This window comes from Canis lupus, chromosome 32, assembly GCF_048164855.1.
Source record: "Canis lupus baileyi chromosome 32, mCanLup2.hap1, whole genome shotgun sequence".
Taxonomy (NCBI): Eukaryota; Metazoa; Chordata; class Mammalia; order Carnivora; family Canidae; genus Canis; species Canis lupus.
Genome location: NC_132869.1, coordinates 30,164,199 through 30,191,935, shown reverse-complemented (window position 1 = coordinate 30,191,935; position 27,737 = coordinate 30,164,199). Strand labels below are relative to the sequence as shown.

At 33.8% G+C, this 27,737-nt stretch overlaps 1 protein-coding gene across 5 annotated transcripts in view; it reads left to right on the top strand.

Annotated features, from left to right (window-relative positions):
* VPS13C (vacuolar protein sorting 13 homolog C) overlaps window positions 1-27,737 on the top strand; it is a 168,828-nt gene that overhangs the window by 6,316 nt on the left and 134,775 nt on the right. For 4 of the 5 annotated variants that reach the window (XR_012022719.1, XR_012022721.1, XM_072808963.1 and 1 more), the window contains exons 2-9: window positions 5,258-5,301; window positions 8,691-8,733; window positions 12,144-12,239; window positions 13,595-13,696; window positions 18,980-19,042; window positions 23,907-23,972; window positions 24,251-24,360; window positions 26,775-26,834. Coding sequence is in view for 3 of the 5 variants with exons in the window: in XM_072808963.1 (XP_072665064.1) it covers window positions 5,258-5,301; window positions 8,691-8,733; window positions 12,144-12,239; window positions 13,595-13,696; window positions 18,980-19,042; window positions 23,907-23,972; window positions 24,251-24,360; window positions 26,775-26,834 (584 nt within the window). In the remaining 2 variants the exon portion in view is untranslated. The remainder of the gene's footprint in view (window positions 1-5,257; window positions 5,302-8,690; window positions 8,734-12,143; window positions 12,240-13,594; window positions 13,697-18,979; window positions 19,043-23,906; window positions 23,973-24,250; window positions 24,361-26,774; window positions 26,835-27,737) is intronic. The other variant, XM_072808964.1, reaches the window with a different exon arrangement.

Genomic DNA, 27,737 nt, shown 5'->3' with positions numbered 1-27,737 from the left:
ACACCTGGACTCTGTCTTTCTTACTGGTTTTGTCCTTGTTAGTTGTATTGATTTTAGTTTTCCTTTGTGTTTGGATTTTTTTTCACAGTCTTAAAATGCAAAGACCAAAAGTGGATCCAGGCCTCTCCGTGTATGGCATTTTTTCCCCTCAAGGGAGATAGAATTATTTTCAGAATTAAAATTCTTTACCCATTCTTCTCTGCTCTTTGGAAGACAGTGTGATACTCTGAACAAAACACTGGGCATCAGAGAATTTGATCTCTGGTCTACCACTCACTAGGTTGACATAGTAACCTTAGGCCAGTCATTAGCCTCCCTAAGCCTCGGTTTCTTTTGCTTGATGTCTATGTCCTGTCTCCTTCATTAGAAGGCTGTGAGGATCAAGAAAGGTTGTAGCTCAGAGGGTCTAAAATAGAACGATTTTATGTTCTTACTGTAGTCATCCTACCTCAGTAAAATATGCATTCTAAATCAATTATGTCTGTTTATTGAGCACCTACTATGAGGAGACTCAGTAAGAAGTTTATAATCAGATTAGGGATTTATGTAGTTAAGTGCCACTAGAAAGATATAGCTAAACTTCTGTGAAAGTCTAGATAATTTCTAATTGAAGGTATTTAACATCAGTATCACCTTTCTTTATTTATTTTGTAGACTATTATGTTTTAGAAGCCATTCTTAGACTTAAGCTTGTTACATATTATGCCAGTACCATTTCATTTGTATTCACAAATCTGCTAATTTGGTTGTTTTCTGTAATTTGGCAACCATTTCTTTTTCTGTTTTTTTTTAATTTTTATTTAAAGATTTTATTTATTTATTCATGAGAGACACATAGAGAGGGTGGGGGGGGGCAGAGACACAGGCAGAGGGAGAAGCAGGCTCCACGCAGGAAGCCTGACGTGGGACTTGATCCCGGAACTCCAGGATCATGCCCTGGGCTGAAGGCAGGCGCTAAACCGCTGAGCCACCCAGGGATCCCCTCTATTGTATTTTTTGAGATGACTCCAACTCTATTTACGTTGGTGTCCTTTGCTAATTTAATAGATTTTTGTCATCATTTTCATCTTCTGGTTCATTAGTAAAGATTATTAAATTTTGATCCAGAATTTACCCTTTAAACTAGTTCTGAAAATACCCTTTACAATTAATTTGGAAACTGTGTGTGACTCCCTAGCTATATATGCTCGTCAAAATGTTTCTAGTTTATTTTATTTTATTTTATTTTTTAAATTTTATTTTATTTTATTTTTTATTTATGATAGTCACAGAGAGAGAGAGAGAGAGAGAGAGAGGCAGAGACACAGGCAGAGGGAGAAGCAGGCTCCATGCACCGGGAGCCTGACGTGGGATTTGATCCCGGGTCTCCAGGATCGTGCCCTGGGCCAAAGGCAGGCGCTAAACCGCTGCGCCACCCAGGGATCCCTGTTTCTAGTTTATTACTGAGAATCATATAAGGTGAGAATGAGAAGTCTTCTCTTTTGAAACACTGACTTCACTTACTACTTACTCTTATCCTTTAGACCTGTCAGTCCATCATAAAAGGAAATCACTTCATAGAACTTCCTTACTTGTGTATCACCACCGTCTTCTTGGAACTTCTCTATGGGAGTAGAGACACCTGATTGTGGGATTGGCTTTAGTGCCCTCCTTGCTGGAAGAGTTAGGTTTATCTAGTTTATCTCCAATTATCATTCGTTTTTTTTCTTTTTAAAGATTTTAATTATTTATTCATGAGAGACACACACACACAGAGAGAGAGGTAGACACATAGGCAGAGGGAGAAGCAGGCTTCCTGCAAGGGGCCTGATTTGGGACTAGATCCCAGGACCTCGGGATCACAACCTGAGCCAAAGGCAGATGCTCAACCACTGAGCCACCCAGGCGCCCCTCTAATTATCATTCATTCTTTTTCTTGTTTGTTTGTTTTTTAAAGTCTTGACACAAATATTTATCCTTCCTCTAGGTTTTCAGGAACTTTCTATGGCCTCTGTTCTTAGCCTTGTGATCTGGCTGTAGCACTAAAGTTATTTGCTTATATATGGAATTATTATGTTATCTTGAAGTAGAAGCAGGAAATTAAATCTAACTTTTCCCTCAGTATTCATTTAAAAATAAAATGGTTGATATTTAGGAGGGAGTCTGCTTTAGTCTTAGTCTTATAAATTATTTTTTATGTAAACAAAATTTCTAATATTCTGAGGATATAGATAATTAAACTCCTGCAGATATGCCTGCAGAAAAGCATGCAGGTTAGTGGAAGGGTACATGTTAGCACAGTGCCTTACATAGATAAAGCACTCATCTACTGGTCGAATGAATGAATGCACTTTTACCCTGGTGTTAATCTGTAATATGCTGCTATCCCTCCCCTTTTCTTTGTGGTAGGGCTAGTGGCTCCACCTTCAGTGCAGATAATTTATAGAATGTGTCATTCTTATTTCATTGTTATATTTACTGTTAGATAGTATCACATTTTGCAGAGAGGAAGTTTGCATTTGCTTGCTAGACTCTACATAGCAGAAATAAGATACTTTTTAATGTGTCTTGTAAGGTAGATATTAGATGTAGGAGGAATGTATATAAATATATTGAGGTCCTACTGACATTAGAATTTACCTTTGTTTTGTTTTCCATTATCACAGTTTGTATAATTTTAGCAATCATATTTGATTATTAAAAAAGCTAGAAAATACTGAAAAACATTAATTAAAAAATCTTTAATCCTGTTAGCAATAATCAGTTACCTCTTTTGTCTGACTTTCTAAGTATACTTGTTCAACTGTGTTAATCGTATTGGTAGTTTTCAGTATTTCACATTTAAATATCATCTATTTGGAATGCCTGGATGGCTCAGCAGTTGAGCATCTGCCTTTGGCTCCTGGAGTCCCAGGATCAAGTCCCGCATCGGGCTCCCCATTGGAAGCTTGCTTCTTCCCTCTGTCTATGTCTCTGCCTCTCTCTCTGTCTCTCATGAGTAAATAAATAAAATCTAAATAAATAAATACCGTCTATTCATTAAAGATGAAAGACTGATTAAAAATAGCCCACTTTTTATAAACGCATTTATATTTTTACCTACATTGTGTTAGTGTCTTAATAATTGTTAAAAAAATACTTTATATCTAATGTAGATTATTTGTGAGCACCCCTAATGACATTTGACCCACTAGTGAGGATCACTGAGTAGAGCTATCCAAATTCATGAGTAAGTTTGCATGTCTCTTTATGGGCCTTAGATCTTGTTAAACTAGTTTGGATTGCTTCAAATGTGTACTAGCATCTGTGCAGCTCAGTTCTTTTGACTTGAGTAGAGTTTCCAATTGTGATTATTTATAATCCATCATTGATCAAATTAAATCCAGCAATATTTTTCCTTTTTATGTAATTTTTACATGTAATACTTCTTTTTTTCTTAAAGATTTTATTTATTTATTCATGAGAGACATACACACACACACACACACAGAGAAAGAGAGGCAGAGACACGGGCAGAGGGAGAAGCAGGCACCATGCAGGGAGCCCGATGTGGGACTTGATCCCGGGACTCCAGGATCACGCCCTGAGTTGAACGCAGGTGCCAAATTGCTGAGCCACCCAGGGATCTCCTCTTTTTTTTCTTTTTTTTTTTTAAGATTTTATTTATTCATTCAGAAGAGATACAGAGAGAGAGAGAGGCAGAGACACAGGCAGAGGGGAAAAGCAGGCTCCCTGTGGGGAGCCCTATGTGGGATTCTATCCCAGGACCCTGGGATCATGCCCTGAACTGAAGGCAGGCACTCAACCACCGAGCCACCCAGACCTCCCTACGTATAATACTTAAGGATTTTTTTTTTTCCCAATTCCAGAACATGTGTCTTTTTTCCACCACTACTTTATTATTCCTGAATTTGGTCTGTGATGTCATCTTGTCAGTTCTACCTATAAAATAACTTTTTACCCTGACTCTACCTCTTTGACTTTGAAGTTACTATTTCAGGTTTTAATTTCTCTTTAGCGTGTTTTTTTTTTTTTTTTTTTTTTAGAGAGAGAGAGAGAGAGAGTGCTTGTGAGTAGGGACAGGGACAGAGACAGAAGGAGAGGGAGGAAGAATCTTAAGTAGACTCCTGGGTAAGATGGGGCAGCACAGGACGACGGGATGATATGGATTCATCTCATGACCCTGACATCATGATGAGAACAGAAATCAGAAGTCAAATGCTTACTGCACTGAGCCACCCAGATCCCCTTCTTTTTAGTGTATTGTGGAAGCTGCTCCACTGCCTGTACTCTTTCCCGTTTGTCCTATTATAATGCTGATAAGGCTTGTAAGGCTTCTTACCTCCTTCTCCTTTTTTTGCGGCTTTCAGCAGTTTATTTTAGAAAATTAAAATAAATGTATAACAAATGAACTTTATTATAGAAATAACCACTCTGATCATTACTCTGATCTTGGTGTTGTGAGTTTGAGTGTCACATGGGAGGTATAGGGTTTACTTAAAAAAATAAAAGTAACTTTAATTTTAAAATTTTTTAAAAGATTTTTTTTATATATATTTATTCATGAGAGACACAGTAAGAGAGAGGCAGAGACCTGGGCAGAGAGAGAAGCAAGCTCCATGCAGGGAGCCTGATGTGGGACTCGATCCTGGGACTCCTGGATCATGCCCTGAGCTGAGGGCAGGTGCTCAACTGCTGAGCCACCCAGGCGTCCCAAACAGTAACTTTAGAACCATAAACAATAATCATTGGGAAGTTAGCATGTTTGGAGTTTTAAAAGACCAACATTATATTCCTGTAGAAAATGTTCATTAACACCATAATTAAGGAGAGAATCCTGGGTTACAATATAATTGATCTGTTCTAATAGTGATCTCTTTATGTCCTTTATGTGAGGGGGTGCTTTGGCTTAATCATACAAAATGATAGGTACTTTCTTAGGTTCTAGAATTCTTCAGTCTGAAAGTCTCCAAATTCTTTCACATTGTCTATTTGAATGTTAGCCAGTTTAAATATTTTATAATTTCTTTTGTGTTGGGCTAGCCTATAGTATACACACACACACACACACACACACATATCAGTGTATGTATGTATCCATGTGTCATATATATATATATATATCTCAAGTGTTATTAGCTGCTTAAGTTCTTGAAGTTTCCTTTGCTTATTGTCTTTTTATCACTTAGCATAGTATCATAGTGTTTGGTACTGCATTATGAGGTTACATTAATTGATATTTTAACTTCATATTTTTCCTTTTTTTTTTTTTTTTAAGGTAATGTGGCCTTAGATAACCTACAGATAAAAGAAAATGCTCTGGTAAGTTTTCAAGCTATGTTGATTATTCAGTTAATTTGGTAAGCTCCCAGAAATTCTTGGTTACCTGGTACCAGATAATGTGAGTCGTTCAGGGAAGGATTACTTGTTTAATGGTTTGCTATAGGAAAATCTGAGATTAAAAATTTGGATTTTTTTCCCCCTGATGATCAAAATGGTATCTTTTGGGAAATGGAATGTTTTTCCTTGACTTGACTGAATAGCTTTATAGTAGACATTTGTCTTCCTTGAAATAATTTTCTCCAAAATTGTCTTTACATATTTTTTTGGTAAATAAGAATTTGATTTTAGCAATTTGTCAAATGAATAATTATATCTTTGGAAATACATTGACAGTCCAGCTTTATAATATTATGGTACTATTAATAAGTCAGGTAGCTTTTTTGGATTCTGGCTCTCCATCCCTTACTTCCCATCCCCTTCCCTGTTAGGCTTTAGCCTATTAGACTTAATTTGATTCTATGAAGTCACTTAAGAATGAGTTTATTCTTTTTTTTTTTTTTTAGACTTTTTAAAAAAATGTATTTGTTTTAAAGAGAGAGCGCGCACATGCAGGTGAGGGGAGGGGCAGAGGGAGAAGGGAGAAAGTGAATCCCAAGCAGACTCTGCTGAGCATGGAACCTGATGTGGGGCTATCTCAACGCTGACATCATGACCTGAGCCAAAATCAGCAGTCATACTCTTAACCCACTGAGCCACCCAGGTGCCCCAGAATGAGTAATTATTCTTTAATAATTGATCAAATTTCTAACAAACTATAGTATGTTTATAATCCTAGTGTTGACTTCTGGTTGGATTTCTACATATTAAACTGTGTATCTAAGGAGAGTCTTATACTCAAAGTGTTCACATGACTGGTGTCAGGGAAGCCAGTTTTGGATACTAAAGATCCTAGAGATGGAACTTTGTCACGAGAAGTAACAATTAATTTTGTTCTCCTGAAAACAACTTGGCAGGCATGGTGGAAAGGGCATGGACCTTGTAGTCTAGCAGACCTGGGTTTCAGAGCTAGCTCTGCCCTTTCACCAGCTATGAGACTTTTGGCAAGTTTCTCAGTTTCCGTGAGCATTAGTTTAATCATCTTTTTTTTTTTAATTTATTATTTTTAAAGATTTTATTTATTCATGAGACAGAGACAGAGGCAGAGACAAAGGCAGAGGGAGCCTGATACAGAACTCAATACCAGGACCCCAGGATCATGCCCTAAGCCAAAGGCAGATGCTCAACCACTGAGACACCCCCAGTTTAATCATCTTTAAATTGAAGTTAATAATACAAAATGATATAATATCTCTGTTCCTTTGTGGCTTGAATAAGATTAAAAGTAGAGCCTGGCAAGTAGTGGGCACTCAAAATATTTAAATTTTCTTTTCCTTTATATAGGATGCTACAACTTTTTAAACTTTACCCCAAAATTTAGAGCTTAAGACTCTTTTGCTGGAGACTGGAATAAAGGTTATTTTTTTCTTTTTTAGGAAAATATTTTAGAAGGAAAGAAGTGTAAATAGAATTGCAGGGAGAGGATATGTATCTAACATGCTTAAGAGACAAATTGAAATCTCTCTTAGTCTAGTTTGAATTTGGGTTATAATTAAATATAATAAATTATTTTGTAATTAACATTCTCCATTAATTCAAGCTAGCTTCCTAAATTAAATTGGATTGGTGAGAATTTACTTTGAATATGGCTGTTTACGTTTATTTTTTGTGAAAAATTATTTCATGAGAGTCAAAAGTGAGCATGAGACCAAACTTTTAGAAGTGTTTACAGTTATAGTTTACAGTTTGTATCCTGTATAACTTAAAGTATAAGATGAATGCCCTTGAATGCATCCCCCTCTCCCTGCACTTGCCTCTTCTATCTTGGGTGTAGAGCAGTTCTCTTACCATCAGAGAAGAATTTTGCTTTTTGGTTTAGAAGAAGATCAGTATTGCATTCAATTCCTGTTCACCTAGAATGCTTGAGTAATCAGATGATTGGGTAAAATGATTATTTTAGTTAATTGTTACCTAAGGTATTTCAATCATCAGGTTGATAGTATGTACTAAGGTACATCTAACAAAAAGGCTATTCTGATTGGTTTAGTTTTTAAAAATTATAAAGATTTGGGGATCCCTGGGTGGCTCAGCGGTTTGGCGCCTGCCTTCGGCCCAGAGCATGATCCTGGAGACCCAGGATTGAGTCCCACATCCGGCTCCCGGCATGGAGCCTGCTTCTCCCTCTGCCTGTGTCTCTGCCTCTCTCTCTCTCTCTCTCTCTCTATCATGAATAAATAAATAAAATCTTAAAAAAAATTATAAAGATTCAAGTGATCGTTGTGAATATCAGTTATTGTTTAGTACTCTGTGACTATAAAAGTTATTTGTGCTTTCCAATCCAGATAAGTGCAAGTTTATTTTTATTAATGATTGGTACCTGTCAGTAACTTATCTAAAGTAAATGCTAATTTGGTTAGTAATAAGTAGGGAAGCTCTCTTTCCTTTTAGGATTGTTTTATTTATTTACCAAATGTTTTATTTGAGAGAAAATAGTTGTTATTATTTTCAACTAATTTTTGTGAAAGGACTCTTCCTTTTCCTATTCTAGTATTTCAGTTAAGCAGTGTCCATCTATTATTTTAAAAGCTCCTGGCATTTCCATTGGTCTTGGTGTGGTTTATTAAAACAAGTAACCAGTTTACCCAATTACTTTAACTACAAACTCTTTTTTTTTTTAAGATTTTATTATTTATTAGAGAGAGAGTGCAGAAGTGGAGGGTGGGAGGGCAGAGAGAGAAGCCAACTTCCTGCTGAGCAGAGAACCTGACATGGAACTTAGGCCCAGGACCCTGGGATCATGACCTAAGCTGAAGGCAGACGCTTAACTGACTGAGCCACCCAGGCATTCCTAACCATAAACACTTTTTCTGTTGCCTCTATTTATAGTTGTGTTCCTCTTGTGAATCTTTCCTCAGAGTCCAATTTAAGTCACTAGAAATTCTCTTTTTTCAGGATGTCCTTTCTGAGTTACTCAGATACAGAAAATTTATTTCATATTTTTCCTTCGAGATGATTGTATATTTTTTGGGGGGGGGGATTTTATTTATTTGAGAAAGAGAGCGAAAGAGCATGAGGGGGGTGAGGGAAATGGGGGGAGGGGGGTGGCAGGGCAGAGGGAGAGGGAGAAGCACACGCTCTCCTGAGCAGGGAGCCCAACGTGGGGCTTGATCCCAGGACCTTGGGTTCATAACCTGAGCAGAAGGCAGACGCTTAACCAACTGAGCCACCCAGGCACCCCAAGGTGATTGTGTATTTAAATGATGATACGAAGGTGATTTTGTGGGAGCTTAATAATTTAAGATGTCTTTAAAATTTTTTTCTTCCTTTCTAAGAGTGAATTGGATGTTCCTTTTAAAGTCAAAGCTGGCCAAATTGGTAAGTACTCTTCACTTGAGTTATTCTTAGTCCTTTTAGTTTTTTATTTTTCCTGTGTTATTTAATCTAAAACATTTTTTAGCTTGGACAAAAATGTGAGAGGTTTTGGAGTTCTGGGCCTAATATATGCTATTGTAATACATAAATACTTTAAGATTTTGACAAAAGGGTAGAAAATTACCCTCTAAAAAAAAAAGACATTTGAAGGGCAATGATACTTATTAGGCTTTGATTCTACTGCACGAAACATATCTTGATATTCAACATTGATATTTAAGTTTTGTATGCTTTTTCTTTATATGTGAAAGGGATATAATTTGCAAAACTCTAGTAAATACAATTCAAGTATAGCTTATTTCCCTCATATTTTGTTCAACCATCTGGATATATTATGCAGCAACGTAGTATAGAGGATATGTCTTGGTAAGTAGAAAGTCTTTGCAGCTAAACTTTTTTTTTTTAAAGATTTTATTTATTTATTCATGAGAGACACATTGAGAGAGAGAGAGAGAGGCAGAGATGCAGGCAGAGGGAGAAGCAGGCTCCATGGAGGGAGCCTGACGTGGGACTCGATCCCGGGGGTCTCCAGGATCACGCCTTGGGCTGAAGGTGGCACTAAACCACTGAGCCATCGGGGCTGCCCTCAGCTAAACTCTTAACACTGAGATCATCCATAACTAAACATTCATCTTTGTTGAAGAAATTTTTTAGTAGAACAATAACCTGTGAAGTCCTCTCAACTGTTCCATACTTACCTGATTTTTACTTTTTTAAAATGTAATTTATAGCTCTAGACAACTTGCTGTTACTTTAGAATTTTCATTTATGCCACCATCATTCCTTCCACTTCCATCACCCTGCTATTTCACCATGTGGCTTTCCTTCTTCACTTATTTTATATTCAAGAAAGGTATTGTCTCACTATTCTAGCATCTCTTAGCAATTACTTGAATACTTCTGTTTGAGTCTACTTATATTACCTATACATGTTCCTTTTTTTTTTTTTTAAGATTTTATTTATTTGACAGAGAGACTGAGAGAGAGAGAGAGAGCACAAGCAGGGGGAGTAGTAGGCAGAGGGAGAGGGAGAAGAAGCTGGCTCCCTGCTAAGTAGGACATGGGCTCAATCCCAGGACCCTGGGATCATGACCTGAGTTGAAGGCAGATGCTTAACTGACTGAGCCACCCAGGCACCCCCATATGTGTTCCTTTTCATTTAAAATAACACTTTTGTGTTTCTGTCCCTTGAAACAGGAGATACTCCCTTAAATTGAAAGCTTCAGGCCATGCATTATCTTTTTTGTTTGTCTGTTACACAGAGCCTTATGCTGTGTGAAGTGTTGATATTTAGCTATGGTGGTATCTAGTATTGCCACTCTGCATGCTGAATTGAAATACTAGAGTAAAGTTAAAGTCATTCTTTCATTTTTTTTTACCTTTGAGATATTTATGCACACATTGCTATGTGCAAGATTATGTAGGTAGCTGTGGGAGAGGCAAGGATGAATAGATATTTGTCTTTAAGGAAGTTTCAAATTTAGAACATAGTATTGAAATTGCATTTGCAGAGTATTAGATGAGTTATATTTGTTTAAAAACTATTACATTATTTATTATGTTATTAGAACTGGGTTTATATTTTAGAAGAGGTTTGCTAATGTTTCAGAATTTGTTCTTTTTTCTTTTCAATTATTAAAAGAATTAAATGACATTCTTTAGGATTACTCACTGACCGTCTACATATAAGGATGCAAAGCATACTTTTAAAAAAATTTATCTCTTTTTTTGGTTTATGGAGCATTTATATTAGTTATTAAACTTTTATTAGGTTAAAATATTATACCTAACCTGTGAAGTTAGTGTGGCTAAGTTAAGCTCAAGTATGTTTTGGTTTGGGACGCCTGGGTGGCTTAGTGGTTGAGTGTCTGCCTTCTGCTCAGGGCCTGATCCCAGGGTCATAGGATTGAGTCCCATATTGGGGTTCCTGCATGAAGCCTGCTTCTCCCTCTGCCTATGTCTCTGACTCTCTCTCTCTCTCAGTGTTTCTCATGAGTGAACAAATAAAATCTTAAAAAGAAAAAAAAGAAAAGAATGATTTGGTTTTCTAATAGCTAAACTGTAAGTTGGTTATCTTTTTACTTAAAAATAAAAAATTAAAAAATAAATAAAAAATAAAAAATTTCCTGTTCTATAAATGGGAAGCAATGATATAACTCAATTCCAGTGGAATTCAGGCTAATGAAGGATAGGAGGAAAAATGCATTAGGGTAAATGGAGAGAAGAAAAGGTAGAGGGAACAGACAATCCCTTTTCCTTAAGCTATAGGGCTAAAGGGGCATTTTCAACTTTTTCAGTCTCATGCTCACCACAAAGGCAATCAAATCAGCTTTATTTTTTTTTCTAAGATTTTATTTAATTTTAGAGAGAGAGTGTATGGGCACACATGAGCAGGGAGAGGGGCAGAGGCAGAGGGAGAAGGAGAGGGAGAATCTTGAGCAGACTCTGAGCTAAGTAATCATGGGGCCTGACAGAGGGCTCCATTCTGTTACCCTGAGATTATGACCAGGGCAGAAATCAAGAGTTGGATGCTATCCACTGAGCTACCCAGGTGCCCCTCAAATCAACTTTTTAGGAGTTTATGAGTTAACTACATATGTAGCAATATTTGTTATAAATACAAGTGATTTTCACTGTAAAGTTATCAGACTTAGAAATGGACCAGGAGTATACTGGCATTACCTCTAGACTCCCCTGACATGGGAGCTGTTTAGGAAACTCAACAGGTTTATAAACTGAAGAAAAATAAAATTTAGATGGAGAAATAATTTGATATTTTAACCCTGGGAATAGATTCCCAGGTAAAACTGTCTTACCTGCATAAGCCATGCAGGTGCATCAAAATATGCTCCCTTAAGTTGCATTATTTTATTTCCTCTTCAGCTTATTATCCGGTTAAACAGTTCCTTGAACTTTGGGCATCTTTATTTAAAGATGCCAGTGATTCTGGTGGTATAAGTAGTTGAGTCACTCTGACATCCACACTGATGACTTGGGTAGACTTATGTCATTTATTTAACTTCTCTGGGAATGAATTTCTTGTTTTCAAAATTGAAATAATAGCTGTCTCATCCCTTCTTACAGGTTGGGAATATTAAATGAAATGATATCAGAAAGTTTGGAAAGCATAAAGCACAATATACATAGTTACTTCTAATAGTAATTAATATGGAAGAAATCTTTGCAAACTTCAGTATTGGGGTTTTTTTCTTTTTTTTTTTTTTCCCTGAGTTAATATACATACTATATGTGTGAAGGGTTTTGTTTACTTTTTCTCTAGATGGAGAGTGGGAAATGTGTATTTTCTGGAGCAGCCCAAATAAGAATTTAAGTTTGAAATTATATTTCTTTAGATAAATTAACTTTGAAGATTCCTTGGAAGAACCTTTATGGAGAAGCAGTTATTGCAACCTTGGAGGGACTATACCTGCTTGTTGTCCCTGGAGCAAGTATGTTGTATTAGGTTATATCCATTCAGTAACAGCATAGTGAAATTAAATTGTTAACCTTGGTTAAGTATTTTAATATGTTTAATAAAATAGATAATTTAAATAAACTAATCAATACGTATATACATGTATTTTACATATATGCACATATATATTGCCACATTTGTATACAAAATAATTTATGTTGGAAGGAATTATTCCTTTTTTTAACCATTTGTTAAATTCTCTGTGAATAATTATTTTGCAGCTAAGTCTTCATTTTGAGTTGAAATGCATTAAATAATTTACTTTTGAAGAATGAGTGAATTAAGTTTTTAAAAATGTACTGATGTGTTATACAGATTTAAAGAATGGAGATTTTTTTCTCTATTTTTTTGCTTCTGATTTTGAGGAATGTTAAAAAATGTGTGTGAAATAGGTCATTTTTTCATCGTAAATGAATGCATTTTAATTTTTAATGAATGTTGTAAAGCAGTAGTGTTTAAGCAATATGTTTATTTAAGCAATGTATTTTCAGTTATAAGAATAATTTAATGTTAAGAAAAGTTTGGATATTTTAGGGAAAAATTACTTGTTCTCCCAATCATAAAGCAAACACAATTTTTATTTTTATATTTTGCTTTCCGTTCTTTACCATATACATATTTGAGTTGATATATATCACATATAGACAACATGAATCTGATTTTTTTACTTATTGTATATATTTTTGATATGTGATAGTGGTAATTTTGAAAGGCTGTATGATATTTCATTGTGAGATGCCTACTGTTTTGGGCTGTTACATTGAACATTATAAACACCTTATTCTTAGAGATATCATTTTTGTTCTTTTGTGTTATTTCCTTAGAACACAGTATCAGAAATGGGATTTCTAGATAAAAAGGAAATTTTTTTTTTCTGATTGTTGATATATATTCTTGAGTTACTTTCTGAAAGTCTTTAATCTATATTGATACCAGCTAGTATTGGATTACATGTTTTTTATACTTACTCAAAATTTTACCCCTCAGACAAAATAACTGGAAATTTTCTGATAAATTTTCTGCCTGCCTTTTGTTTCTCCCTTTTACCTTTCTACTCACTCTTTCCTGCTTAACCTTTTTTCCTTTTTCCTTTCTCCCTTTAATTCCGTTCTTTCTTCCTTTCTATTTTGATAAAAGCTTTGAAAATAAATAGGAATTATTTATGTTTAAACTTTCTGTAAAACTAATTTAAAGAATGCAACTCTTGAGTTACAAAAAAAATGGCTTACAAGACTTACAGTACAAGTACACAATCATAATGAGGTTGAACTTTTCCTCTTTATTTAATAATTGCATTTCCTAGTGTATGAACTAATTATATATTTTTAGGTATTAAATATGACGCTGAAAAAGAAGAAAAATCTTTGCAAGATATTAAACAGAAAGAGCTATCCCGAATTGAAGAAGCCCTTCAAAAAGCGGCAGAGAAAGGTATGTTTATGTTTTAGATAAATTTATATATATCCGTATTTTAGATAATGCACTGTAGAGAGGATGCTTTCTTTTTTTTTTTTTTTTTTTTTTTTTTGAGAGGATGCTTTCGTAAGACTCCATAAGTTGTCATTCCAAAGAAAGAATATTCTTTTAAGATCATATCTCAAAATACCGATTACAAATATTATAATGACTCACATTTAGGAATCATTGCCATGTGATTGTTTTATCTGCCAGTTTAATTTTCCCACTTTTCTCAACCAGTTGTTTTTATTGTGACTTTTCTGTGAGTTTTTGCAGGCCTGTTTATTTTTGCCAAATGTTAATAGATTATTATACTTCTACATTTTTAGGTATATCCATGGATATATCTATGAGGATAATGAGGTTCAGCGTATCAATATAGTGAAATAATGTTTAGAAGAAATGGTGCTATAATTCTGTTGTTAGCTGTATCTCTTTATTATTATATAGGATATTTTTAAAAACTTGATTCTTCAGATTTCAACATTTTAACATCTTGCCTTAAGTTTTAATTTTTTATTTTTATCTAAAAATAAATCTGATGACTATTTTGATTTGGTTTATGGAGCAAGAATAAGGATAAGGATAAGATAAGATGAAAAAGCAGTCTATAAGGCAAATACGTTTAAGGACTTTTCCAAACCTCAAGTTTTTCTCTTTCAAGTCAAATCACTCTCTGGTTGCTCATTCTCTAACTCACTCTCTGTGTGAGAGTTATTAGCATTTTATATCGTTTTTGTATCATTTGGTTGGCATGTTTATGTATTTCTGTGATGAAAGAGGATGATACCACAAATGCTAATGCATTTCTCTTTGGTCTCTCTTAAAAGATATGGCAAACCTAATTAGAAATGACAGAAATTATATTCAGATATACTAAGATTTTGTTTTCTAGCTTAAGCTACTGATGTTTAATTGAATCAATAAGAAATCTCTCTTAAAAATAGCTTACTCAGGGATGCTGGGGTGGCTCAGTGGTTGAGCATCTGCCTTCGGCACAAGGCATGATCCCAGAGTCCCTGGATCAAGTCCCTCATCGGGCTCCTTGCATGGAGCCTGCTTCTCCTCCTTCTGCCTGTGTCTCTGCCTCTCTCTCTACCTCTCTCTGTTTCTCATGAATAAATAAAGTCTTAAAAAATAGCTTGTTCATTAAAATTCTTTATCAGTGATTCTAATTCTTTTTGCCCTGAGTGGTTTTTCTTTTCCTTTTTTTTTTTTAGATTTATTCATTTATTTGAGAGAGAGAGAGAGAGGGAGGGAGAGAGAGAGAGCACACAGAGGGAGAGGGAGAAGCAGTCTGCCCTAGGAGCAGGGATCCAGATGCAGGGCTTGATCCTAGGACCCTGGGATCATGACCTGAGCCAAAGGCCGACTTCTGACTGACTGAGTTAGTTACCCAGGCACCTGCCTGCCAATTGCTTGCTTGCTTTCTTTTCTTTTCTTTTCTTTTCTTTTCTTTTCTTTTCTTTTCTTTTCTTTTCTTTTTTCTTTTCTTTCTTTTCTTTCTTTCTTCTTTCTTTTCTTTCTTTCTTCTTTCTTTTCTTTCATTTTCTTTTTTTGCCAATTGCTTTTTCTTATGCAAAGTGATGGATTCTTTTACAAAAAAATATGAAAATACTTAAAATACAGAGAAGGTTGTCCTAATGGAAGAGATTTTGAAAAGCTTAGTATTTTTTCTTTCTCTTTTCATAGTTGAGCACATCTTATTTTCTGAAGCTTGAAAGTCTGTATTTTTATGAAAACAGTATCCTTCATTTCTATTACTTAGTGTGCCAAATAAAACAAGATGAGAATGGTTTTGTTTATTACAATTTAGTGTGATTATTTACTTTTACTCAGTTTTGGTTAATTAGTATGTGTGGAAATAGTACATAAATTGAGGAGAAAGACTTGGAGAGCACTAGAATTTAATTAATTTCTTGATACAGTTCAGATTAAGTATATTTTTTAACACACTGTATTTAATGATACATATTCATCAGTAGGCGTATTGATATATATTTAGATAAATTGATACACATAAGAAAATATCAAAATATATGTATTATATGTAATACAGCATAATTGTACACTCATATAATTTATTATGTATATACAAGATTATGTTATACTTTTCCTTTCAGAAACAAACCCCAAATTCCTTTCTTTTTTATTTTTGGATGGAAATAATTGTGATTATATAAAAAATATTTTCATGTTTCCAGTGGGCTGTAAGAAAAAGCATATGTAGTCTCTCCTTTTGTAGTAGTTGACAGCTTAATTGGTAAATGATAACCTGCTATACATATTGTATTGAGTACCTATGAGATTTTGACTTCTGGGTCTTAATGTTTAGGAAATTTATATGTTTAGGCCTGGCAGAGAGGTTAAGGATAATTTGATATGTTTATAGGAGCAAAAGAGATGATATATTTATAGGGGTAAAAGATGAATTCTTGGTGCCTCGCTGCCTCAATTGGTAGAACATATGACTTTTGATCTTGGGGTTGTGTATTTAAGCCCCATGTTGGGTTTAGAGATTACTTAAAAAATAAAATCTTAAAAAAAAAAAGAGATGGGATAATTGGAATATATGTTAATATTTTTTTAAGTTGCAATAAGTACATTTAATTATCTTGACAGCATATAATTTTTTTCTAGCTTCTATGAATATGGATCACCATAATGTTATTATTCATAGAAATGATAAAAAGACCCTAGTCATTGGATGCTCTGCATTTCACCATTATTAATAGTTCTTACTTAATACCATACTTTATTTTTGAGACTTATAATTTTTTCACTTATTTCTTGGTTTTAAAAGCACAAAAGCACTATGGCATAGATATAGAGACTCCGAGAGATAAGGAGAAAAAGTGATTCAACTCTGAGCAGCAGATAATATAATTGAGAACAAAGTCATCTAGCTAATCTGCTTTTAAAAAGTATTTCTACTTAATTTGTTTCATTTGGTAAAATACAGTGCTGCCCACAATCATGTGGAAAAAAATAAAACGAAAATATCAGTTAGTTCATTCCTAAACAATTTCCTCAACTGTAAAAATAAACTTCTTGATATTTATCTCCTTTTATTTTATTGTGGTGAGTTTTATTTTCCTGAGAAAGCTATTATAAAGTAAAGGGAAAGATGAAATTCTTAGTGAGGCCAAAGATTCCCAAATGCTATATATTTTGTATTTAAAATGTTAATTTTGTCTAAGTAATATATACACACACATTAAAATCAAAGTTTTGCCATAAAGACTTCTGATAAAAAATGTCAGTCCCCTCTTCCACTCTTTTCTACCCTTTAGACCCATTCCTTAAAGGGAACCACAGTTTTAGAAATACTAATGTTCTGTCATTATCTAGTCTATTAATGTAAGGTATTATCTGGGATTTCCTCTTATGATACTTAAGGATTTTACTTCTCTTACCATCTCCTTTCACTCTAAATTTCCCTCCCTGTCCTCTTAATGTGGTTATATCATAATTTTTGGCCAATTAGTAGTCAAAATTTACACTACTGTGAAGTGTAATTGTTCACTGTAGGTCAAATATTGTACTATGATTATGTTTCCTTTCTTACGCTTATTTTTCTGGAATTTGTAAATGCTTTTTTATTTGCTTTCTTTGTAAATTTACCTTTAATTCTTTTCACTTACTTCTTGAAATCTGTTACATGACTATCAGTATTACTTTCTAATTGCCCATACCCACCATTGGTCCCCACCCCAGACCCATTTCCCTTTATAATGATTGTTTTTCAGGCCTGCTGCACAGTTGACCTCCTGAAATTGGTCTTTTGTGTTTAATTCACTGTTTTTCTGGGTCCTTTGCCTTTCATTCTTTGTTAGTTTGTTACTTTGCTAAAATGTATCTAGTAGCTTTTAAGAAAGGATACATTGTATATAATTGTTAAAATCCTTTCAAGTCTGAAAGTCTTTGTTTACTTATAAACTTGTTTTATTTGGCTGGGAATAGAATGCTCGGTTTTAAATGAGAATTCTGAAAATATCATTTACTAAATGATATTACTAGGTTCTTTTGAGAAGTTTGATGCCAGTCTGCTCAACACATTGTTGGAAACATAAAAATCAGAAAATCTGTGAATCTTGCTGTCAATAACCTTACATTTTAGTTGAAAAAATAAGAAATATGCATAGTCATAAATAGGAAAAAGTGTTGAGTCACATCAAAGAGGTATAGGATAAGAGTGGTAGGGGAGTTCAGAATGAACATATTATCTTAAGCCAAAGAGATCAGGGCAGACACTATGAAGATAAATATTTCAGCTATGTCTAAAAGATGAGTTTGCAGAAAAGGAGAGAGGGTCTTCTGGTAGAGGGGACAGTAAAGAGAGGGAAGTATAGAATAGGAGGAATAGGTAAGAATTTGGGAGTTTGATGGAATAGCAGCTAACATTTATTGAGCGTTTACTGTTTGTCATTCTTCAAAATGCTTCATATGTATTAACTCATTTAATAGTCATAATTCTATGATATAATGCTATCATTGTTCCCAATTTACAGTTGAGACAGCTAAGTTAAATAACTTGTCCAAGTCACACAGCTGGAAAATGATAGAGCTATAATTTGAACATACTCTGGCTCTATATAGATCCTGTATTTTTAGTTTTGTGCTATAATGGACTTTCATTTGTGACCAGTGGGAGAATCCGTAGGAAGTTTTCCTTTTTCTTTCTTGAAAAATCCAGGGATTGATGTCATCAAAGCTGTGTTTAGGAAGGTTAAACTTGCTGTTGTGTCTGGGCCGTATGTGAGGAGGGAAATGGAGGATGATGCTATGTCACCATCACTAACAAGAATGGATAGAAAGGATTCAGACAATATATCTAAAGGGAACAGGTCAGACTAAAAGTAACTCTGAAGTTAATATTTCATTCTGCAGATGGGCAATACAGTGGGCAAAAAGGGAACCAAAATAGCAGGCTTTTGCTGTTTGAAAATTTCCAATAATGCAATGAGTTGTTAGCCATAATAGATATTTGTCTGCCTTGCTTAATTTAAATTATTGTTATAATTTTAATTATTAGGAAATTTTGTTATAGTGTTATAATAATAAAGTTTGTATGTTGAAATAATGGAGGTGGTTTCACTGTTTCCTTAGAAATATATTGTTTTGGTGTCACCACATTATACTTGTCTGTTACGTGATTTCTGATTCTTTTAATTAAGTTTAGACATGTTTTACATGTGAAATTAAGGTGTCTCTCAAATGCTTTGCGTTCTGGTTATTGCTGCCATGCGGATGCAGGCGCACATTCAGGGGAATTCATATATGGCTTGGAAAGCTTTGTTTACAAGGACATCAAGCCTGGTGGGTATGCATGGTTCATTATATTTAGTTATTAAAAGATTATATTCTTATCCACTCTTGAGCTTTTAATGGAGTCCATTTGATATACCATTTTTTTAAAGAAAATATGGAAATGTAATTCATGTTTTTCACCTTTGCCATCATTTCCATTTCCCAGCCTTCTGTAGCCATTTGTTCATTCACTAAATATTTAGTGTCTTCTAGGGCAAACACTGTGCTGGATGCTTAGTGTTCATGGGGTGAATCAAACATGACCTACTGCCTCTTGTGAAGCTTACAGTTTGATCTATGGATAACTTTGAAATCCAGACTGACTGCCTTTCTGACTGGTTCTGTAGTGTAGTAGTTTCTCAATTAGGAAATTCCTCTCAATAGCAGTGGCTTTCACACTTGTAAAAAGCAATAATATGGAACCTTTCTTAGTGAGTGAGACTTTATTTAGAGCCTTGATAAGAGGTGTTCCTCTGGGATTCTTGATAGCTTTCCTGATTGGCTTTTTCTCTGTAGGAGCTCTATAAGCACATGGAGACTGTTGTCTTCTACAGCATATTAAACTTTGAGGCTTCACAGAAGGCAAATTAGAAGGCTCACTGCTTGAGGATTTATAATAGGCCTTTTTTATATGATAGGGAATTAAATACTACAAGTACATTAAAATAATAATTCCAGTATTTTATAAAAGTATTTTATATATTTGTATTTTCTGTAACTTTGCTGGGGTTTATGATATTAGTCACACTTAAAATTTGTTTTGATTAATTGGCAAGTGGGGTCTGTACTCAAAATGTAAACAGTAAGCATTATGTTAGAATTACCTCTGTAGCTAGGAGCTTCATTAATATTTAGGTTCATTTGACAAATGGAAGAAGAATTTACGTGGCAAATTTCATAGCACTGAGTGAAATTACCCCAAAAGGTGTTTCTCTTTTAATAAAAACTGTCCCTTTAGCAAGTATAACTATGTTAATTTGTCTTACAGTTATTTTATTTAATTCAGAATATAGTCTAGAAATGCTCATGGCTCACTGTTTAATTTTGTTATAATTGGACCAGATTTCTGCAGTCTGCCAGAGCGGTGTTTTCTGATCCTTCTAGGAGTAATCTGCCTCCAAGATCCAGATGAATTGCAGTGGCCCATTTAAGTCATAACAAAAATCATTGGGCAACATTGGTGGTAAAAATAAACAATTCCCCTCCCCCTTCTGCAAAACCAGAGTGGTCACTATGAAGGAAAACCTAATTGATTCAGAGTTTACTCTGAACACTGCATTAACCTGAATAAAAAACTTGGCCTAGAATATTAGTGATTCTGAAACAAGAATAGTTAATTTGTTGATGATATCTTCATTTGGCTAGGACATAATATATACTCTGATCTTTTAATTTTTTACTTTCTGAGTGCACATTCCTTCCTTATTTCATGTCATTTAAAAAAATTATTCCAGGGCACGTTTCTCAAAACGTTAATACTGTTTTTCATAGTAATACTGAAATAATATATGATTTTTCACTGTGCTAACACTGGTGCTGATGGTGCAAAAGCATCATTGTGTAAAATTGTGGCTGCCTTAGCATGCATGAATTGGCAGTGGCACCAAACTTTATATTTTCTTTTATATTTTACATTTTATTTTTATTTTATTTTATTATTTTATTTTTTTAATTTTAATTTTTTCAACATGTCCAAGCACCAAACTTTAATAGCAGCCATTGTATTCTTCACTACCATGTACTCACAGTAAAAAATAAGATGAAAAAAAAAAAAGAAAAAGAGCACCAATTTTACTTAAGAATATTCTTGATGGAATAGGAAAAATTCAATTTTAATAAACTTAAGCTCTTGAGTATGTGTCTTTAATATTTTGTGTGACAAAGCAGGAAATATGTATCCTTAAGTAGAATAATTGTCTCAAGGACAAATACCAGTGCATTGTTTGAATTGTCAGCTGAACTAGTTGCTTTTTTCCTGGAAAACCATTTTAAATGGAAGAGTGATTGACAGACTATTATTATTCAGATTTGGGTAATTCATACATACCCAACAATACAAAACTACTTCAGCAAAACAACTTCAAGAAAAAACACTGATGATGTTTGTTGCCAATGATAAGATTTTACAACTTTTAAGCAAAAGTTAGAATTTTGGAAAACTTGTGTTTGCCACCTGGAGTTTGGCAGCTTCCCAGTACTTAAAAGACTTTGCTGATATGATTGGTGGCCTTTAAAAAGATATGATACTAACAATTAGGATATGATACTAACAATTGTGATTTTTGATGTTAATGAAATCACTCAACATTGAGGTCTGTATAATTGAATGAAGCAATATTTCCATATTACCAATGCATGATGATCAGGTATGTGCCAAAGGTCCATCTAAAGTGTAAGGTAGACCAATTGATTTTAATTCAGATGAAGAATTTATTGATAGAGTTTCAGATTCCAAAATACAACTAATCTTCAAGAAACTACCACTTGTTGAGTTGGGGTATAATATTCATGATTACATGAAAAGATCATGAGGATGTTCCTCCCTTTTTTATTACATATCTATAGTTAGATCAGATTTTCTTCAAATGCTTCAATCTAAACATTATTTCAACAGAACTAAGGCAGAAGGAGATAGGTGTATCTAGCTCTCTTTTGTCAACCCAGACATTAAAGAGATTTGTAAGAATGTAAAACAATGCTACTCTTTTTACTATAACTTTTTGTTTGGATAATATTATATTCATAAATATGTATTATCAGTGCTATCATGTAATGTTTTTTATTTTTTTACATAATGTTTTTAAAAATATGAATTAATAAATATTTTAAAATTTTCTGTTTTGATTTCCAATATGGTAAATACCCATAATTGTAACCCACACAAATAAAAAACTCTTTAGGGTTCTCAAGTAAGTGTGTTAAAGGTATCAGGAGACCAAAATATTTGAGGACTGATTTAGATACAAAATATCATTTTTTAATATTCATCAGATTAAATAGAAACTTTCACTAAAGAACTGTATAGCAGTCAGATTAGATTCTGAAATTATTTGGAGAGTTTTAAACACAGTACATATAACATTGAGATCAAAGATAGAACAAGGGGCTAAAACAGTTGTGAAGCCAGAAAGATAGTAGAAGGTCTTATAAGAAGAGTAAGTTGTGATAGAATCTAAATCCAGGCAGCTGAGCCTATTTCTGAAAGCTATTCTAGACCAGTGGGATGGTTTTCAGGGATACTTTGGCTTTCTTGTTTCTTTTCAAATGATATTTCTTTGAAAAATCCATCTTTCTCTAAATGTTTAATTTGTGAATGAAAAAGACTCAAGAACCATCATTATGGCAAGAAATATTGGCAATAGCAAAGTCCAGATTCTTTATGTATTTATTAAACTTCTTGGAGCTCAGGGTTTTATTCTTGAAATCCAGTATTTGGTTCTTAGTTTTTAAAATGACAGGACAATATGCTTTAAAATATAAAAGAATAATTTTAAAATTTCAAGCTAAATTTCATATATATCCTATAAATATATACATATATATGTATATAGCATGAATTGGATTTATATATTTTACCATAATGTTCAGATGTGGATTTTTTTTAATTCATTTGAACAGATGCTAGATGATTCTTGTCCTAATGAAGAGTCCTGCCTGGTGACAAGACAGTTGTGCAAACATTTGTCATGGTATAATTACTGCTTAGTAGGAAGTCTTTATAAAGTGAGGAGGTAGCTGGCCCTAATGTTGCTTGAAATAGTTGAAGAAGGCTGCAGACAGGCCTTAGTGGACCTGAGATTTAGGAGCCTCTTAGGATTTTGCCTGGTGAGGAACTTCAGGGAGGGCAACTGAGGTTCAAAGAATGATCTATATATAGAGAGAGAAGCATTAGCCACTAGAAAATTAGGCTTGTTTAGTAAATTAATAGTAGTTTCTGACGTATCCAGTGCAAGTATGAGTAGCGGAGGTAGAACACCACCACAGGGAGTTAGGGGCTAGATCATGAAAGGACCTTTGTGTCTTGCAGACACTTTCTCATTTATCTGCCAGGCTGCAGAGAGCCCTTGAAAGAGTTTTGAGCAGGGGATTGACAGGCTGTGAATGGTATTTTGGAAACGATCAGTCTGGTGGCACTGTAGAAGGATGTTTAGGAGGCAGAGTGGAGACTAGAGGCAGAGGAGACCATACAGAGACCACCTTGGGTGCAGACTGGAGATAATGTCTAGCAGGAAGTGGAATGTAAAGATTTGTAACTTGGTTAAGATGGGTGTTGGTTAATGCCATGAAAGCGAGGCAGTGCCAAATAAAAGATGAAGTTTTAAAGGAATTAATTAGTAAGCCAATTTCAAAGACAGTTCTGTGTACAGTTTTTGCCCTTTTGGTGTTCTTTGTATCTTTAAGTCATTAAAGGATTTTGCTTTTGAGGTATATCATGCCGAGGAAGTCATCTGTCAGCAACCTACCTTCCCATTCATTTCATTTGTGGTCCTCTGTCCCTTCCATATATTTATGAAAACTTTTCCCTGAAAATTTTATATTCTGTCATTATTACATTTCCAATATTTTGATAACACTGAAGTTAAAATTAAACTTTGTATCATGAAAAGTTATAAGTATTATAAAAGGCTTTGTGTATGGATATTTTGCTCAATTCTTATATGATTGTACTTGCCAAGTTATTTGCTAGATATTTGGAGGTCATTCTAGACTAAAGGTTTGTGAATTTCTGTTTGTATTGAAATAGGTCAGTTTAGAATAAAGTGATTTGTACCAAAATTTGCTGTCAGGAAGAATTCTCTTGTTTTCTTTTCTGTCCTCTAGTCTGCTAACTTGAATTTTATCCTTTTCTCACTAAAATGCTTCCAATGAGAAGGACGTAAACGTAAAAAGCACAAAAAACATTTTAAGAAACCTTTTAAAAGTCTTGATCGTTCGAAAGGTAGGTAAACGTAGTTTTTATGCCATGTGTTATTTATACACATCGCCACTTGATTTCTGTCTCCAGAGGTAAAATGAATGTTAGATACCATGTAACTTCAAAAATAAGTTTTAAGTTGGAAGTGCATATTAAAATCTAAAATAAATCTAAAATAAAACAAGGACACCAGAATAGGCTGTCCTTTCTATTGAGTAGTGCTTTAGATATCCTTTGATCATTTGATTATGAAATATGTGAGAATTTCAACTCTTGACATTGTGTTTTTCTACTTTTTATAGATAAACCAAAAGAAGCCAAAAAGGATACATTTTTGGAAAAGTTGGCAACCCAAGTAATTAAAAATGTACAAGTAAAAATCACAGACATTCACATTAAATATGAAGATGATGTAAGTAATTTCAATTTAGTTTAAGTTAGTAGTTAAATGTGTATTTTATAATAAGAGTTATTGATTTGTCTAGATAAGGGTGACCTGTACTGGATTTTAAATCCAAGATTGTTGGTTTTTTGTTTTTTGTTTTTTGTTATTTTTTCTGCTGAATATGTTACTGTATCTTCTTTCCTATGTTACACTTTTTTTTCAGTTAGGCATTTAAGTGTATAAATAAAAAACCACCATATGCTCCTTTCTAAAGGTAGTATGACAGATTTCCCTGTTGTCCTCTATTATTTATTTTGAATTTTAATGCATTAAGATTTACACTATTATAACTTTAAAGATTTATATCAACAAAAAAATTAATTCCAAGTGGTGATGGAAATGGTCAATATATAATGGTAGTTTGTAGAGAGGGGACTAAACCTCAAGTCATTAGTCTACTATGAAGTTGTCCATCCAAAGTCCCATCCTCTTTATATTCTTTCAAATGGGATTGAACATGCATGCACACCTACTCACATACATGTGCAAAAGTGTGTTTAGAAACCAATTTCACTTATAACCAGAGTTTAACATTAGCTGATTAAAAACTGCTGATTAATTTATTTTTTTCTTAAAGATTTTATTTATTTATTCATGGGAGACACAGAGAGAGAGAGGGGGCGGGGGGCAGAGACACAGGCAGAGGGAGAAGCAGGCTCCATGCTGGAGCCTGATGTGGGACTCGATCCTGGGTCTACCAGGATCAGGCCCTGGGCTGAAGGCGGTGCTAAACTGCTGAGCCACATGGGCTGCCCCACTGCTGATTAATTTTAAACTAAATATACATTGATTTGTTTTAAAATTTGAAAAATATATAAAATAACCTTGAATTTTTTCATTTACCTAAGATGATGGAAATATTATTCCATCTCTTCTAAATTTGGGGTTTAATCAAAGCAGTGCTGACATTTTTAGAATTTTCTTTTTCTGATAAGTTACTTATAGAACTTAAATTTAAGTAAGATACATTTGTAGTTTTTCAAGATATACTATTACCATAAATTGATTTTACCTTTTAGTTTTATGTAGCCATTAAACTAAATTTTGTAAATAAACAACTCATCAATGCCCTTTCCTAAACTTAGGAAAATAAATCAACACATCATGGAAGTAAAAATTATTCTTAAAACTAATGATTTATTGATGAATGAGAACTTCAGTTTGAATTTAAATTAAGCTTTTTTACTGAGCAAGTACAATTAGGTACATCATTTCTCTCTTTAATACAAAATATAGAGAGGCACAGGAGTGGGATAGGTATATCAATTATGTTTAAGTTGGCATCAGTGACAAAATATATTAAAATCTAAAAGAAAAAGAATTAAAAGTGCAGAGGGATCTTTCTTGTATCTTTCAATGTGATTATCTTAATTATTGTATATAGGATAATGAAAAATAGAGTTTAGGATGTAGGGAATAGGGAAAGTATAATAATTTATCATAAAGATGCTCATTGGGTGATAGGTGTAGTTTGTGGGTAGTGTCATAGCAAGTGAGGAGTTGGTAAAGTTCCTTCTGAAATAGGTGCAAGTTATTTTGAACTAGTTGTGTGTAGGTATAAAAAGATGAGTGTGAGAATAAAGGAAGATATTAAAAACTGAGCTCACAATGCTATTTGTGCCTTTCAGTTATTTCAGAGCTTGCATTTTCCCTGCATTTTAGAAGATTCTATGTGACTATGGTCTGGAGTCCTTGTTGGTTGATTTAGAACATGATGTTTTTTTCTTCTCTTGAGTTTACCTGGTTTCTATCATAGCTAAAAAACTCTATATGACTTTTGGGCATCCTTATGATGTCTAAGACAATGATATTGTACACATTGTGGTAAAGTGTAAGCAGGGAGTATCAATATAACTTATAAATTGAGGATTAGGAATAGAACAAAAGTTTCATAGGTTAAGAGACTGAGGAAATTAAATGTTAAGAATCTTGGACATTCCTGTCAAAGCATTTTTGAAAAGCTAATGATCTTAGAGACTTAAAGACAGTTCATATTTCTAAGTGTGAAAATCGTTAATATTTGAAAAGTAATTTAATGGCAGTATTATTATCTGTGACATCTTGTGTTGTCTTTGAAGAATATCTTTAATGATACACATAAAGAACCTGTCTCTTCTTTATTTGGGTAAGAATCTAGTTACTGAGAAAAGTGTTCACTTCATTAGGAAAGAGTTCTGTTGGGAAAGTGTCATATTAGTGTCCTGCCTACAAAATGTGGATATTCCTAGCCATGTTATTGCCTTTTCTTTTTTTCTCACAGATCCATTTGGGTTGTGTGACTTACTTGTAAACTAATTTCTCTATGTTGCCCATTTACAGAGTGGAACATGGTTTCCCTCTCACCATCAGTGTATTTTAATGTCACTTTTCTTTTTTGATAGGTTACTGATCCACAGCAGCCTCTTTCATTTGGAGTCACACTGGGAGAACTTAGTCTGTTGGTAATGTTGACCTTATTTATTTACAATTTTTGTGGAACCTGTAAAATATTCCCAAGTCACAGGATGAATTGCCTAAAATCAACTATTGATATAAATAGCTATTTTATTTTTATATGTAATATTTTTAGTTTTTGTAGAAGTTCAGAATTTATAGTGATGCTGTTATTACATTCTCTAATTATTTTGATTTGTCTTTGACCTTAACAAATACCAATATACCATTATCAAGCAGTTTTAAATAATTAAAAACTATATCCTAAACGTGTGGGGAAATAGAAAGGTAAATCATGTTCTCATTCTTTGTATAGGCAGATAGAATTTCCAAATAGCTTATAAATGTGTACATGTATGTGTGTTTGTGTGTGTATTATATTGAGATACAGTTTATTTTGGTCATATATTTTATAATGCAGTTTGGTTTTTCTCCTAAAGATCTTTAAGGATAGATAGTATGTACATTCAGGTTGGACATTTTTCCCTCTTATTTTCTATGGGTAACTAAGTGGTAGGAAAAATGTTTTAAAGTTAAAGATAGGGAACAGTAAATCATGCTGGGTATATGTTTGTCCTATGATAGTTATATGGAGAGGGCCTTGGTAGGGAAAGAAGAGGAAGAAAGCTGAAAGAGACTGGAATTCTAGAGAAAGGGAAAAAGGAAATGGTTTCATAGAGGCCTTCAGAATTATATTTTCATAGGGAAGAAGTAGAGAAATTGAAGACCAAAGCAGAAACATTGAAAAAAAGAAAAAATCTGGAGAAACAAAATCAAGGGAGTCAGAGAAGCTAGGATTTGTTATATTGTTTATCCTCTGTTTCTTTCCAAAACTAATTTTAAGTAGCTTTTAAATTTTTTTAAAGATTTTATCTATTTATTTGACAGAGAGAGAGAGAGAGAGAGCGAGC